We start from the raw sequence: 14050 nt of genomic DNA, 5'->3' as shown, positions 1-14050 counted from the left end.
AGCAAATTTATTTAATTGGTTATCAAATTACAAAATTTGTAGGAAGCAAACTGCCGAGCTTAAACGAGGTTATGTCTCTTTTCTTTCATTATCATTGTTCTCAAAGCTTGACTATTAAGAAAAGTACATTAATTACGGTTGAGAATATATTCGATTTATGGTCTGAAGCTGGAATTCCGACTTGTGCGAAAAATTCTGCAGTAAGAAAACTCATTCGCCATCACACTGTGGAGAAAAATTTGCTAAAAAATAAAAATCAAAAGCTGTCATCTACTCAAAAAAAAAAAGTTTCTATTTTTTGTGCCGATATTGAGAAATTATTCGACATAGCACATCACAAAGTAATGAAACTCATTAATGAAAGTCAAAAGTTATTTTTGCAAGGCCAAAGACAGTCAAATCGACGAGGTTTTCTCCATATTAATCCTCCAGTAAAAACGGTAGCTAATAATATTGATGAAGATAGAATTGGTGAGTGGTTTTTATTTTTAATTGTCACCTAGGGTAAATAGCACAAAAATCCTCAAAAAATAGTCATTTATAAACCTAGCATTATTTCATTTCCACAAAATTTTTTAAAGATAATTTTATTATCAGCAAAAAAATTACGTATCTTCTTACTGATTTTTCATGCACGAAGTATTTATTGAATTCTAACAATTGAATAAAATTGTGTTTTTAAACGTTTTTTGTTTTTTCAGTATTACCTTTTCTTAAATTGGTCAGTAATTATTTGGAATATTTTTAGTTATTCTTGAATACAAGTTAAATATTTAACATTTTTCTTTTTTATTTTTATAAAATTAATTACAAATCCTGACTAACTTGAATGTCTCACACTTATTTTCTGTGCGTAACTTATACTGTGTCTGATATATTTTAAAATTTTTGGTTTTCTTTCAATCTCCGAGGATTCAAAAGTTAAACTTTTTATATTTTGCAGACGAAATTCAAAGTGATGAGAATAATACTGGATTATTATTAAGTCAAAAAACAGATTCAAGTTTAAGTCGAACTTCAAATGCAGCATCTGATTTCGAAGATGATATAGAGGTTTCACGGCAGCGAAAAAAACTTGAAATAATCACGCCTAAGCTTGTCAGTGCATTGGATCGTGCAAATGTAAGTAGCAGAAATGCTACTTACATTGTAGCTGCTACTTTAATCAGCGCGGGACTAGATATAAGTCAATATAATTTGAGTCACTCAACCATCCATCGTCAGCGTGAATTAGCGAGAAAAAGTACAATGGCAAATTTACAACAAAATTTAAAAGTTGATAAATGCGTTTTACACTGAGATCGGAAGATAATGCCTGACATTGAAACGCGCCAAGACGTGGAAAGATTACCAATCGTATTATCAGCTTCGGGACAAGAAATACTACTTGGTGCTCCCAAAATTGACTCTGGAACTGTGGAAAATCAAGCCTCAGCAATTATTTCTGTCCTGAGTGAATGGTCTATCGCTGACAGTATTACAGCATTATGTTTTGATACTGCGGCTGTAAATACAGGTTTTTATCAAATTATAATATATCTCTGTTGACGAAAAATCGAAGTCGAACAAATTCTATGCTATAAATCTAGATATATCTGAAACTTTTTTTCCTCTACTTTATTTGCTTAAGCGGGTCTTCTGGTTTGACGCCCTGATTTTTGTGCATTTTTTTGGGATTTTTTTGTAAAGACCAATGAAGAGATAGAACTTTGAACTTTTACTATTTATTTATATATATTTCAAGAGTATACAGTTTACAGTTAAATATTTAGCTAAAAACATTTAGTAGAATTAAAGTTAAGTGGCTTGAAGATACCCGCTTCGAAAAAAATTGATGCTTACTTCTTCCATGATATCAGCTGATTAGCATATCTGAAATAAAAAAACCCGGCGGGGTTTTAATTTGTATACTCAAATACACCGGGTGGACTACGATCAAAAAAAATTTTTAAAAATTGGATTTTTGACAGATTTCGGAACAAAAAAATTCGAATTTCATTTTTTTTGTCAACTTTTTGATACAAAAAAAATAGAAATCAAAAAAATTTTTTTTCGATCGTAGTCCAATCGATGTATTTAAGTATACAGATTAAAACCCCGGCGGGTTTTTTTGTTTCAGATAAGCCAATCAGCTGATATCATGGAGGAAGTGAGCGTCAATTTTTGTCGTGGCGAGTGTCTTCAGACCACTATAACTTTAATTCTAGAGAATGTTTTTAGTTCAAATTTTAACTGTATACGCTTGAAATATCTATAAATAAATGTTTAAAGGTTCAAAGTTCTATCTCCTCATTGGTCTTTACAAAAAAATCTCAAAAAAGTGCACAAAAATCGGAAGTCAAACCAGAATACCCCCTTAACTCAAATAAAAATTTTTTTTGGTTTTCATTGTTTCAGCTAATGTATTGGTTATTTATTTTGTTATTTATCAGTACTTATATTTAAATTTGTAATTCATGGTTTTTTTAAGGAATTCACAGTGGTGCATGTGTTCTCGTTGAACAAGCACTAAGAAGAGAGTTGACTTATTTACCATGCCGTCATCACATTATTGAGCTAGTTTTAAGATCCGCATTTGAAACTTATTGGCCTACATCTTCAGGTCCAAATGTTTCGATTTTTACTCGGTTCAAAAACAAATGGAGTGATATTGATCAACAAAAATATACTACTGGGATTTCAGACAGAGAAGTTCAAGAAGCCCTTGCAGATATAAAAGATGAAATCCTAATACTTATTGCTAATTACTTACAAGTAATGTTGATTATGGTTCTTAATTATCTTCAATTGCGTTTCGTATGTGTCATAATATAAATAATCATTATTATTGTTGTTGTAGATTTCGCAACCAAGAGGAGATTATAAGGAGCTTCTGGACTTAGCTCTGATTTTTTTGGGAGCTTTGCCATCTGACGGAGTAGTTTTTAAATATCCTGGAGCTGTTCATCATGCAAGGTGGATAGAAAAAGCGATTTATAATTTAAAAATATTCATGTTTAGAAATCAGTTAAAGCTAACAAAGACCGAAATTGTAGGAGTCCGTCAAATTTGTATTTTTGTGATAAAATTTCACATAAAAGCGTGGTTTTCAGCAACGTCAGCGATAACAGCGCCAAGTAATGATTTAATGCTGATAAAAAATTTGCTTCTCGACAAAAAAATTAATTCAGCTGTTTCAAAAAAGACATCTGAGAAAATGGCTAATCATCTGTGGTACCTTTCTGAAGAATTAGCAGCTTTGGCTTTATTTGATTCGAGAGTTTCACCGGAAATAAAAATTAGAATGGTAACTGCTATAAAGTCCCGAGATAGTAGTATATTAAATAAAAAGCGCTTCATAATCAATAAGAATAAGTTGAATACATTATTAATAAAAGATCTAAGTCATTTCGTTTCTAAAAGATCATTGGTATTATTTGAACGATTTGGATTGTCTACTGAGTTTCTTGATGTCAACATCACTTTATGGGCTAGTCACAGAAGCTTTCAAGAAAATATTCAATTTTTTAGTACATTAAAAGTAGTGAATGACGTTGCTGAGAGGAATGTCGCATTAATTACTAAATATAATCAGCATTTAACTAACAGTGAAGAACAATTTCAAGGTTTGCTACAAACGGTAAAAAAACATAGAGAAGACTTTCCGAGCTGTTCTAAAAAAAACTTTATGTAAATTGTACTATTGAAGGTATATTGACCATAAATTCGTAATACATCTGTATTTTTTTAGCGCTGTTCAGTGAAATTAGTCAGTAATCAATAATTAATAAAAACTTTTCATCAAAAACCTCTTAGAAATTTTAATTTTTTGATATATAATATTGTTTATTTAAGTGATTTAAGTCGATTTTTCGTATTTATAAATAAATATTATTATTTTTTTAAACAGTTCGATGTTTAAGGCCTGATAACTCCGGAATGGTTCTCCGTACGCATATATTCATTCAGACAATTTTTGTTGATCGTTAAATTTCCTACAAGAATATGTATCGATCATAGCTATAAAATGCTTCGTTGTTGACTAGCAAAATTCAAAAGTAAAAAAAAATTTTTTTCTATGTTATTTAAATGGAAATAAAAAATTAATTACAGCCACCTCTATACATTAATATTAAGGGCTGAGATTTTCACAATGTCTTCGATTAGGGATACTCTGAAGAATTTTCAAAGTTCTTCGAAAAAAAAAAAATAGTTTGTTTTTTTGAAACACTAATATATATATATATATTAGGGTGTGCCAAAATGTAACTCCCGTGGAGAACCTTTTAAAATTGGAATTTTTAGTTCTGCTTTTAACAGGGGCTGCGTTTGGGCATTTCCTGATATATTTTGGTGTGAGACAATGTATTTGATTTTCATAGAATTTTTTAACAGAAGCTTAGTTTGGGTATTTCCGGTGAAAATTTAAAATTTGGCCGGAAGTGCCCAATTAAATTTCCTGTTAAAAATCCTATAAATAATCAAATGAATTCTCTCAACCTGAAATATCGCAGGAAATGCTCAAACACAGCTGCTGTTAAAAGTGGAACTCAAAATTCCAATTTTAAAAGGTTCTCCACGGAAGTTACATTTTGGCACACCTTAATATATATATATATATATATATATATATATATATATATATATGGGATATAACGCGACTTGTCAGGACGATAGTGTCTACAATTAGCAACGGATCTCCACCAAACTCAACATACTTACTCTACAGATAAATACTAAAGTCAAGTTCGAAGATGAGCTTAATCGGTCAAGTAATTTAGAAATTCCGGGATTTTAAAATTTTCAAAATCTTAAAAATTCATTTTTCTTCACTTTCTTACTCGAATAACTTTTGAATGGAATAACTTATTGAATCTCTGTAAATTTTATTTGAAAGCTCTTTAAATAAGCTTCAATTTGAGTACTATATCATATGTGTAGTCTCAAAATAATGTCTTATTCTGCTATGCCAATTATGAAATTTGCTGTTGCACTCGTTTTTTTTTTTTTTTTTGTATATAAGCCGAGTAGTTTTTTTTTATTCATTATGAAATCTACTTCCATTTCGGCTGCCGAATGGCTTTTTTTTTTTTTAAATAAGGGATGTATCTATCATTTTCGTACTGCTATTCATTATAGAGATAAAAAAATTCATTGCAAAAAGTACAAAAATTTCATGTTGTTTAAGTGATAAATGTAATATGATTTCAGCCCGGCTTAATATGAAAGTTAAAAATTTTTGATTGTTTGATATTTGTTTTCGAGCAAATGTGGGAATTAATGGTCACCTCAATATACAGTCCGTTGAGAAAAACCATAAACTCGAAGTGTCAATCACGATTAATCATCAATAATAACATATTTGAAAATGACATTTTATTTATTCTTATGTTTTACATGATTGTAGTCTGGCAAAATAAAAAAATTGCAAGTGAAGAGACCTCAGCACTCACTAAATATCAATAAAATAACGATTAAATAACTTTTTTGTAGTTAATTGAATACTTACTTAACCTGTTGCTGAGAACTTTTATTGATGCTTAAATTTTGAGCGAGGCTTGCTAAACTACTATCTAAATCACCAGTAAGAACATTAGACCCCAACATATTGGTGGATTGACTCGCAGCTAAAACATTGAAAATTATTAAAATTAAACTCGATATTAACGTTCAGTAGTCAAACAAAATTCAGGATACCGGGAATTTAGACAAATAAACAACTTTCAACTATTTTATAATTGAAACGTTTCCTACATTAATTTATGCTTCCTCAAGCAACTGCGAATAATTACAACAAAATTAGTACAACGTAGTATCAAATATTAAATACAGTAAAAGACCTAAAGGTATTCTCTCTGTTAATCCTGACTGCTACAATCAATTCTAATACACTCATGTCAATAATGCCGAATATACAACATAAACAAAATAATCAAAAAATCATTTTCTGCCCTCCGGCCGGAAAGTGGCAACTTTCTGGCCGCTGCGCTAAACAAAGTTGCCACATTCCGGCTACGTCGAGCAGAAAAATAGTATACATACCTTGGCCAGTAAAAAGTAAAGCCTCAGATCACATGTTTGTCAACCTCGGCTTCGCCTCGGCCAACAAATACATGTGATCTGAGACTTTTATTATTTTACTGGCCTAGGTATGTAATATACTATTTCTTGCTCTCCTACCCGAAAGTACACTCTTTCTGGACGCATTTTACTCCAGAAAGAGCAGCATTTGTGGCTCGTTTTGGCGCATGCGCGCTACGCATATTTTCTGGCCGGGCAGCACAGAACCTCGCTTTTTTTCATATTTTCGTGGCGCGAATTTCAACTATCTAACAGTCACAACATCGTCTGTATGTAACATGTCAGCGCATAAACTAACCAGAAAATGTCAAAGAAATAAAAAATAATCTATAACTAGATTATTATTAATGAACTATTTAATAATAACACTACACAAATGATTTATATAAAAAGTTTATACAAAATAAAATATAAAAGTTTTGTGGACTTTATTTGCTTTCTTTTATATTTTGACAGCTAATCAAGCAATGTTTATAAAACAATAGGTACATGTACTCTGCAAGCTTCTAATAATTTAACTTCAATCTTTCTTAGCCGTCGATTACTAATTAAAAATTAGTTTTTAATCAACTCAAAAAAATAAATTCTGTTATTAGAACGAGTTTAAATATTTGTGCCAAGTTCTTTGCACTCTTAATTAGAACAGTTGTTAGTAAACTTTAAAATAACTTATTTTTTTTTTTTTTTTTTTTTTTTTTTTTTTTAATTTATTAATTTTTACTTTTTTTTTTATGTCCGCCCCGAACAGCAAAGCCTCGGCTTTGCAAAAGTCGGGCGGCGCCCCCCTCACGCCCGGCAAAACCCCTTCCACGGACTTGCGTACTTTCGGGTGGAGAGCAAGAAAAATAGTATACAACCCACGACCAGAATGTTGGATGCCCTGACGTATGTGATATGATGGCCGAGGCTATACATATATACACACACACACACACACACACACACACACACACACACACACACACACACACACACACACACACACACACACACCTCGGGGCAGAAGAGATACTGCTACCGGGCGCGTCTCCCCGAGCGGATGGGAGAACGCTCGCTGTCCTTGGATGACACTTAATCTCTTAGTTGATGAGGTACAGCGGGTAGGAGCCAAGCAAAATAACCAAACAAAATACGCTCCCGTGGACAAAACTCCCCTTTAATGGGTTGGTCGCACTAACTGACCTAACAAGACGATCGTTCTCTGCTGTGACCCACTGGGAGTGACCGGAACCTGTATCGTAGTTTCCGACGATGCAGGCCACGGCTGATGTGAGCTTGCTCTACCGAGGTGTAAGTTGCAGCAGTGGATCAGGAGCCAGCCACTTCGGGCCTTGATCAGGAAGTACGCAGTGAGTGTTAGAGGTCGGAATCTTCACCGCTCCGAGCGAGTCTGGTCCGTCCGTGTATTCCGGGACTGGCTAAGTGTCGGCTAGGCCTCAGGGAACTGGGGTAGGAGTACTATCTCCGAGGGTACACCCGTTCCTAGTTATGACAACCCGCTCCACTCCGTACGATGCGCTGGTAAATCAAAAAGTATGAGTAATTCACAGGAAACAAACAAGAATGAAAACGGGCTTCATGCCCAACAAGCAGCGATTGAAGCGGGCGCTGAAATGAGGAGAGCGCAAGCGCTGGAACGCCTGGAGGAGCTGACTAATGAGTTAAATAATCTCGTTCAGTCAAAAGTCAATATCCACAAGGAGATCAAGACCAAGGCGACTAGTGTAACTAACGCCCTTCGAAGGTTCAAAAAACTGGATGAAGAATGGCGATTAGCATCGCGACGCACTCCCCGTGCTACACCGGGGCAAACCAACGAAGTTGTAGTTGTGACTGACGAAGCAATGGATACCGGAGCCGAAGGTGACGGTGAATCGGTCATCGAAGACAAATGAGAAACTGTCACGAAGACTGGAAAAAGGAAAGATCGATCCTCTCCAGATCCAACGTGCAGCCAAGTCACCAAGAAGAAGGACCTGAGACAAAGCCCTCCACAAAGAGCGACAATGCAAAGGGACGAACGGACAAAAGCGATTGCTTGGCAGAAAGTCCAGTCCAAGAAAGAACAAAGAAGGCAAAGGAAAGAACAGCTCCCAAAGCAATTTCCCGAGGAGCCCCGTCCTGAACCTAAACGGAAGAAATCGCGAAAGTGGATCAGGCCAGACGCACTGATCATCCGCCCAGCTGAGCCGGCGAAGTACGCTGAGATTTTGCGTAAAATAAAAAATGATGTCCCTGACGAGCAGGTCCGTACTACGGTGGATAAGATCCATAAAACTAGGGCCGGAAACATGCTGATTACGCTCTCTAGGAAGAGCTCCGATAAAGGCCAAGCTTTACAGAAAACCATCGAGGGCATCCTACAAGAAGAGGCCAAAGTGATCTGCAAAGGTCCACAGGAAGACGTCGAAATCCGAGACCTTGATGACACTACAACCAGGGAAGACATTCAAGCCGCCTTGCAGATGGCAACCGGAGAATCCTGCGAGGTATCGCTAGAGGCAATTAAGATCCGAAAGGCCTACAGAGGTACCCAGACTGCCGTAGTGACTCTACCAGCAGCTGCAGCGCGGAAGATATTGGAAGGAAGCGGTAAAATCCGTATCGGCTGGGTAAACTGCCGAATTAGAGCCACGAGAAGACCAACCCAATGCTTCAAGTGCTGGCACTTCGGGCATCATGGATTTCAGTGCAAAAGTAGCGTAGACCGATCTAAGCTTTGCATCAGGTGCGGACAAGAGGGGCACAAGATCGCTGGTTGTAAGAATCCAGCCAAATGTGCATTATGCGCTGAAAACCAAAGCGCAGAGAACTCTGCCCACTACGCCGGCAACCACAAATGCCCGGTATTCCAAGAGGCGCTTCAGAGGTTAATAAACAAAAGAACATGAAGATACTGCAGCTCAACCTCAATCATTGTGAGGCTGCACATGACTTGCTTCTGCAGACAGTGCGTGAACTAGGGCCTGACCTTGTACTAATAGCTGAGCCATATAAATGCCTTAAAGGCAAATTATGGGAAACGGACACGACCACTAGGGCCGTCATTTGGTCCTGTGGCAAGCTCCCATTCCAGAGCGTAGTTAATAATTGCAATGCCGGCTTTGTAGCAGTATCAGTAGATGGCGTTCGCTTCTATAGCTGCTACGCACCACCTAGCCTCTCTATTGTTGACTTCACTAACTTTCTGGATCGACTGACAGAGGACGCGAAGCAGCATCATCCAGTCGCGATAGCCGGCGACTTTAACTCCTGGGCAGTAGACTGGGGTAGCAAGCTAACTAACGCACGAGGTAAAAGCGTTACTTGAGGCTTTTACTGCATTAGACGTAGTCTTACTCAACAGTGGTGACACACCAACCTACACCAAAGGAGACGCAAGTTCCATCGTAGACCTCACGTTCGTCAGTAGCAGCCTCGCGAGAGGTAACCTCAACTGGAAGGTGCTGGATATCTACACTGCCAGTGACCACAACGCGATTCTCTGGGAGATATCAAATGACCAGGATACTAGAGGAACTAGTAGGTTACCTAACCACATTCGGTGGAGAGTACAATCTTTCGACGTGGGTACGCTGACGACTGCTTTGGATAATGGCCCGATCACCGCTGGATGCGCAGAAGATCAGACTAAAGAACTTATGAAAAGAGTGACCGAAGCTTGTGACGCCAGTATGCCACGAAAACGAGGCATAAATAGAAGACCCGCGGTGCACTGGTGGAACGATCACATCAGCGCTCTTCGTAAAGAATGCCTCAGGAAAAGAAGAATATCACAGCGTGGCTTCCGTCGACCTAACCTTGCAGAACTGGTGGCAGAGTATAAAAAGGCCCGTCGGGAACTAAACAAAGCCATCAAGGATAATAAAAGACGCTGTTGGAAAGAACTCGTCGAAGAAGTGGAGAAGGACCCATGGGGCAAACCGTACAAGGTGGTCACGGCCCACCTGAAATACCAGCCAATGCCGTCGCCTACGTGTCCGCGGCTCCTAGAGAGGATTGTTACTGTGCTGTTTCCTCAACAATCGGTATTCACCGGCCAGTTAAGGCAGCTAAACCCTGAAGACATTCCATCTGTCACGGAAGAAGAACTAATGGAGGCTTGTAACCGCGTAGGGAATAACAAAGCGCCGGGACTAGACGGAATCCCTAATATTGCCTTGAAAACAGCCATAAAGGCAGCACCAACGTTATTCTTGAAAGTTTACAATACGTGCCTCAAGGAAGGGACATTTCCTCGGAAATGGAAACAACAACGACTGGTTCTACTCCCTAAAGGAAAAAAGCCACCAGAAGAGCCGTCATCTTACCGTCCACTTTGTATGCTGGATACAGCCGGTAAGATATTCGAACGCATAATTCATCAAAGAATAGAAGCAGTTGCAGATCCACTCCTGGCAAACAACCAGTATGGATTCCGAAAAGGACGATCAACCCTGGACGCGATCAATCTGGTTGTTACTACGGCCCAGGAGGCAATTGCAGGAACCAGATGGAAGGGTGGTACGAAGAAGTACTGCCTGGTGGCGACGTTAGACATCAAAAACGCCTTCAACTCTGCTAACTGGGACTGCATTATGCAAGCTCTTCAAGAGAAGAACGTGCCAGGATACCTAAGTAAAATAGTAGCTAGCTACTTCACGGATAGAGTCCTCAGATATGACACAAAGGACGGTCCGAAAGAGTACGAAATCACCGGAGGTGTTCCGCAGGGCTCTGTTCTTGGCCCACTGCTGTGGAATATCATGTATGACGGGCTTCTAAGGCTAAAGATCCCAAGAAATATTAAACTTGTAGCGTATGCGGACGACGTGGCCGTAGTGATTGTCGCTAAACACCTGGACGAGATTCACCACATGTTTGATCTAGCATTCCAGCAAGTAAACCAGTGGATGGACACAATGAATCTTCAACTGGCGAAACATAAGACTGAGGCAGTGCTTATTACCAGCAGGAAAGTGTTAGAGACCATCAATCTTAGAGTCGGCGAACAAAAATCACATCACAACCTTATATCCGATATTTGGGAGTGATGCTTGATGCCCGTCTCAACTTTAAACAGCAAGTGGAACACGTCAGTGCCAAAGCGTCAGTAGTAAGGGCAAGCCTCGCACGATTGATGCCTAACGTCGGAGGCCCAAAGCAGAGCAGGAGACTATTGTTGGCAACTGTAGTCACATCAGTGCTTACGTACGGAATATCCATTTGGGCCGATGCGCTAGAATTACAAGAAGCATGGAGAAAGGCTGGACCAGTATATCGCCTGAGTGCCCTAAGAGTAGCTTGCGCCTTCCGCACAATATCTGAGGAAGCAGTGTGCGTAATTTCTGGAACTCTACCTCTCAGAGTCCTAGCTGAAGAAAGAAGGAACCTTTACCAACGAAAGAGGTCAACAACACTGAGCGCAGAAGAACTCAGAACGGAACAAAGACAGCACAGCATCGCACGATGGCAATCTCAGTGGGATGCCGCAGAGAAGGGTAGATGGACGCATCGTCTCATACCAAAGATCGACATTTGGCTGAACCGGAAACACGGAGAGGTCAACTACTACCTAACGCAGATGTTGTCAGGACATGGCTGTTTTCGGGCTTATCTTCACCGCTTTAGGCATGACGATTCTCCGGAGTGCCCGTCCTGCCCTGGAGTCACTGAAGATGCGGAGCACGTTTTTCGAGTGCTCGCGTTTTAATCCCACAACGTGAGGAGCTGGAGAGGATCTTGAAGAGGAGAAGTCAACCAGAGTCAGTCGTAGAAGCAATGCTGTCTTCAGAAGCTGCCTGGAATGCAACGAACACTTTTGTCACAGAAGTGCTTACAGAGCTGCGTTCCATCGAGAGAAAAAGAGCAAAAGACAGAATCTAGAAGGAAGAAATAACATCTTAGCCACCAGAAGGAAGAGCGGCAGCTAATTCCTCCCCCCGCGAAGAAATGCCTTACGGCGGTACCATGGGGGATCAGAGGATAGAAGAGAAAGGGGTTTAGGGTTTAGTGGGTAGGGGCGTTAGCGTCGAGTTTTTAGTATGACGCTGCGTCGAGTCGCCACATATCCAGGCCAAACAACTATGCCTAGAATCCGTAAAAAGGATTCCCCCCCCTAAAAGGGAAAAAAAAAAAAAAAAAAAAAAACACACACACACACACACACACACACACACACACACGGTGACGCGACCGCTCATCCACAGACAATTCATCTGCGACAATTAATCCGCGACACTTTATTCGTGGATGATTGATCCGCACGACACTTTATCCGCACGACAATTGATCCGCACGACAATTGATCCGCAAGACAATTGATCTCCACTGAAGGGGTCCAATTTTTGATGGGGTCCAGGGGCGAAGCTCCAGCGGGGGTTGGGGGCGGAGCCCCCCATTTTAATGACTCTATTAATTTTAGGCGCAACACAATATCAAGCTTCTGTGTTGGTATAATGTCGAATAAACAAACATAACAACCTTGTTAAAAGGGCACAACACAGTAATAAGCTTCTGTGTTGATATAATGTCAAATAAACACATACAACAACCTTGTTAAAAGGGCGCAACACAATAATAAGCTTCTGTGTTGATATAATGTCGAATAAACACACACAACAACCTTGTTAAAAGGGCGCAACAAAATAATAAGCTTCTGTGTTGATATAATGTCGAATAAACACACACAAAAACCTTGTTAAAAGGGCGCAACACAATAACAAGCTTCTGTGTTGGTATAATGTTGAATAAACACACACAACAACCTTGTTAAAAGGGCGCAACACAATAATAAGCTTCTGTGTTGAAATAATGTCGAATAAACACACTCAACAACCTTGTTAAAAGGGCGCAACACAATAACAAGCTTCTGTGTTGGTATAATGTTTAATAAACACACACAACAACCTTGTTAAAACGTCACATCACGGATCAATTGTCGTGCAGATCAAGTGTCGTGCGGATCAAACGTCCGCGGATGAATTGTCTTCGAATGAAGTGTTACGTAACCCACACACACACACACCATCGCGGGAATAGTCAGGGAAGCTTCCTGTGACCTTAAAACGTCGAGATGAAAATTCGATTTTTGCAAAACGAGGTAAAACCAATAAATTCCCGATTTTCGAACATCGATTTTCTTAGCGGGAAGTTAAAAAATTAGAAAAATGCCTTAAGAATTAACATACAGTTTAGGTATATTACTGTATTTTATATTTTTTCTTATTTTGTATTTAATACTGCGTTGCACTAATTTTATTGTAGTTATTTGCATTTGCTCGAGGGCGTATAAAAAAATTAGAAAAACGGTTTACCCTAAAGACCATCCCTGCAACTTCCCGCTAATTTCATACTTAACGCTCGAAATTGCACTTACGACGTTTTTGAGCTCTTCAAGCTTAAAAATATGATTTTCGTGTCATTTTGAGCCCTCCAAGCTCAAAAATCTGGTAAAAGTTTAATAAAACACTATTTCTTAAATTTTCAAACGGCAATAACTTTTGGATGAATAAACCGATTTTCAAGCAGTTAGTGGTATTCGACGCAGTTTTTTAGGCCTCATAAATAATCTTTAAGTTTTAATCGATCGATGTAGGAATTTCGATGTAGTTCCGAAAAAAAATTTTTTTCGTTTTTTTTTTTCGACAACGATAACTTACGAACGAATAAACCGATTCTGACCAGGCTGATTAGTTTTTGGAATTGATCGGTAGAGCCGTTTAAAAGTTATTCCAAAAAAGCCACTTTCGAAAAAAATTTTTTTGTAGTTTTTTTTGACATTTCTCAAAATCTACTGCTCCAAATCGGTCCAAATTATATTCAAAATCTAAGTTTGGTCAAGCCCTTTCGAATGACACCAATCGCGATGAAATCGGTCGAGCCGTTCAAAAGTTATGAGAGGTTTACATACGGCCACACGCACACACACACACACACACGGAGCGCGTTAACCGGTGGATGGACGCAGTGAACCTGCAACTGGCGCAACACAAGACTGAGGCAGTGCTTA

At 38.7% G+C, this 14050-nt stretch overlaps 2 protein-coding genes across 3 annotated transcripts in view; one reads left to right on the top strand and one right to left on the bottom strand.

The window, feature by feature from the left end:
- The first annotated feature begins 239 nt into the window (after window positions 1-239).
- On the top strand, window positions 240-3787 carry LOC123258828. 2 transcript variants are annotated; one of them, XM_044719068.1, is made up of 5 exons: window positions 240-471; window positions 944-1516; window positions 2471-2754; window positions 2840-2955; window positions 3036-3787. In XM_044719068.1, the coding sequence occupies exons 2-5, from the start codon at window positions 1312-1314 to the stop codon at window positions 3118-3120; spliced, it is 690 nt and encodes a 229-aa protein (XP_044575003.1). In that variant the 5' UTR covers window positions 240-471; window positions 944-1311; the 3' UTR covers window positions 3121-3787. The 2 variants fall into 2 exon arrangements, with proteins under 2 accessions (XP_044575003.1, XP_044575004.1); XM_044719069.1 differs by lacking the exon at window positions 240-471 and having other exon boundaries at window positions 871-1516.
- Window positions 3788-5458: 1671 nt separating this feature from the next.
- The window catches only part of LOC123258820 (phosphatidylinositol-binding clathrin assembly protein LAP-like), a gene marked incomplete in the record, with an annotated part of 153490 nt that continues 144898 nt past the window's right edge, over window positions 5459-14050 (bottom strand). The window contains 1 exon segment of the mRNA XM_044719055.1: window positions 5459-5606. Coding sequence (XP_044574990.1) covers window positions 5485-5606 — 122 coding nt within the window.

The sequence above is a fragment of the Cotesia glomerata genome, linkage group LG2, assembly GCF_020080835.1.
Source record: "Cotesia glomerata isolate CgM1 linkage group LG2, MPM_Cglom_v2.3, whole genome shotgun sequence".
NCBI lineage: Eukaryota > Metazoa > Arthropoda > Insecta > Hymenoptera > Braconidae > Cotesia > Cotesia glomerata.
Note: the sequence above shows the minus strand (reverse complement) of the source record. Positions and strands in the feature narration are given on the sequence as shown.

Coding starts and splice junctions, on each gene's coding strand:
- LOC123258828 (XM_044719068.1), top strand. CDS start 1,312: ATGCCTGACATTGAAACGCGCCAAGACGTGGAAAGATTACCAATCGTA. Junction 1,517..2,470: donor TACTGCGGCTGTAAATACAG/GTTTTTATCAAA, acceptor GGTTTTTTTAAG/GAATTCACAGTGGTGCATGT. Junction 2,956..3,035: donor GGAGCTGTTCATCATGCAAG/GTGGATAGAAAA, acceptor CCGAAATTGTAG/GAGTCCGTCAAATTTGTATT.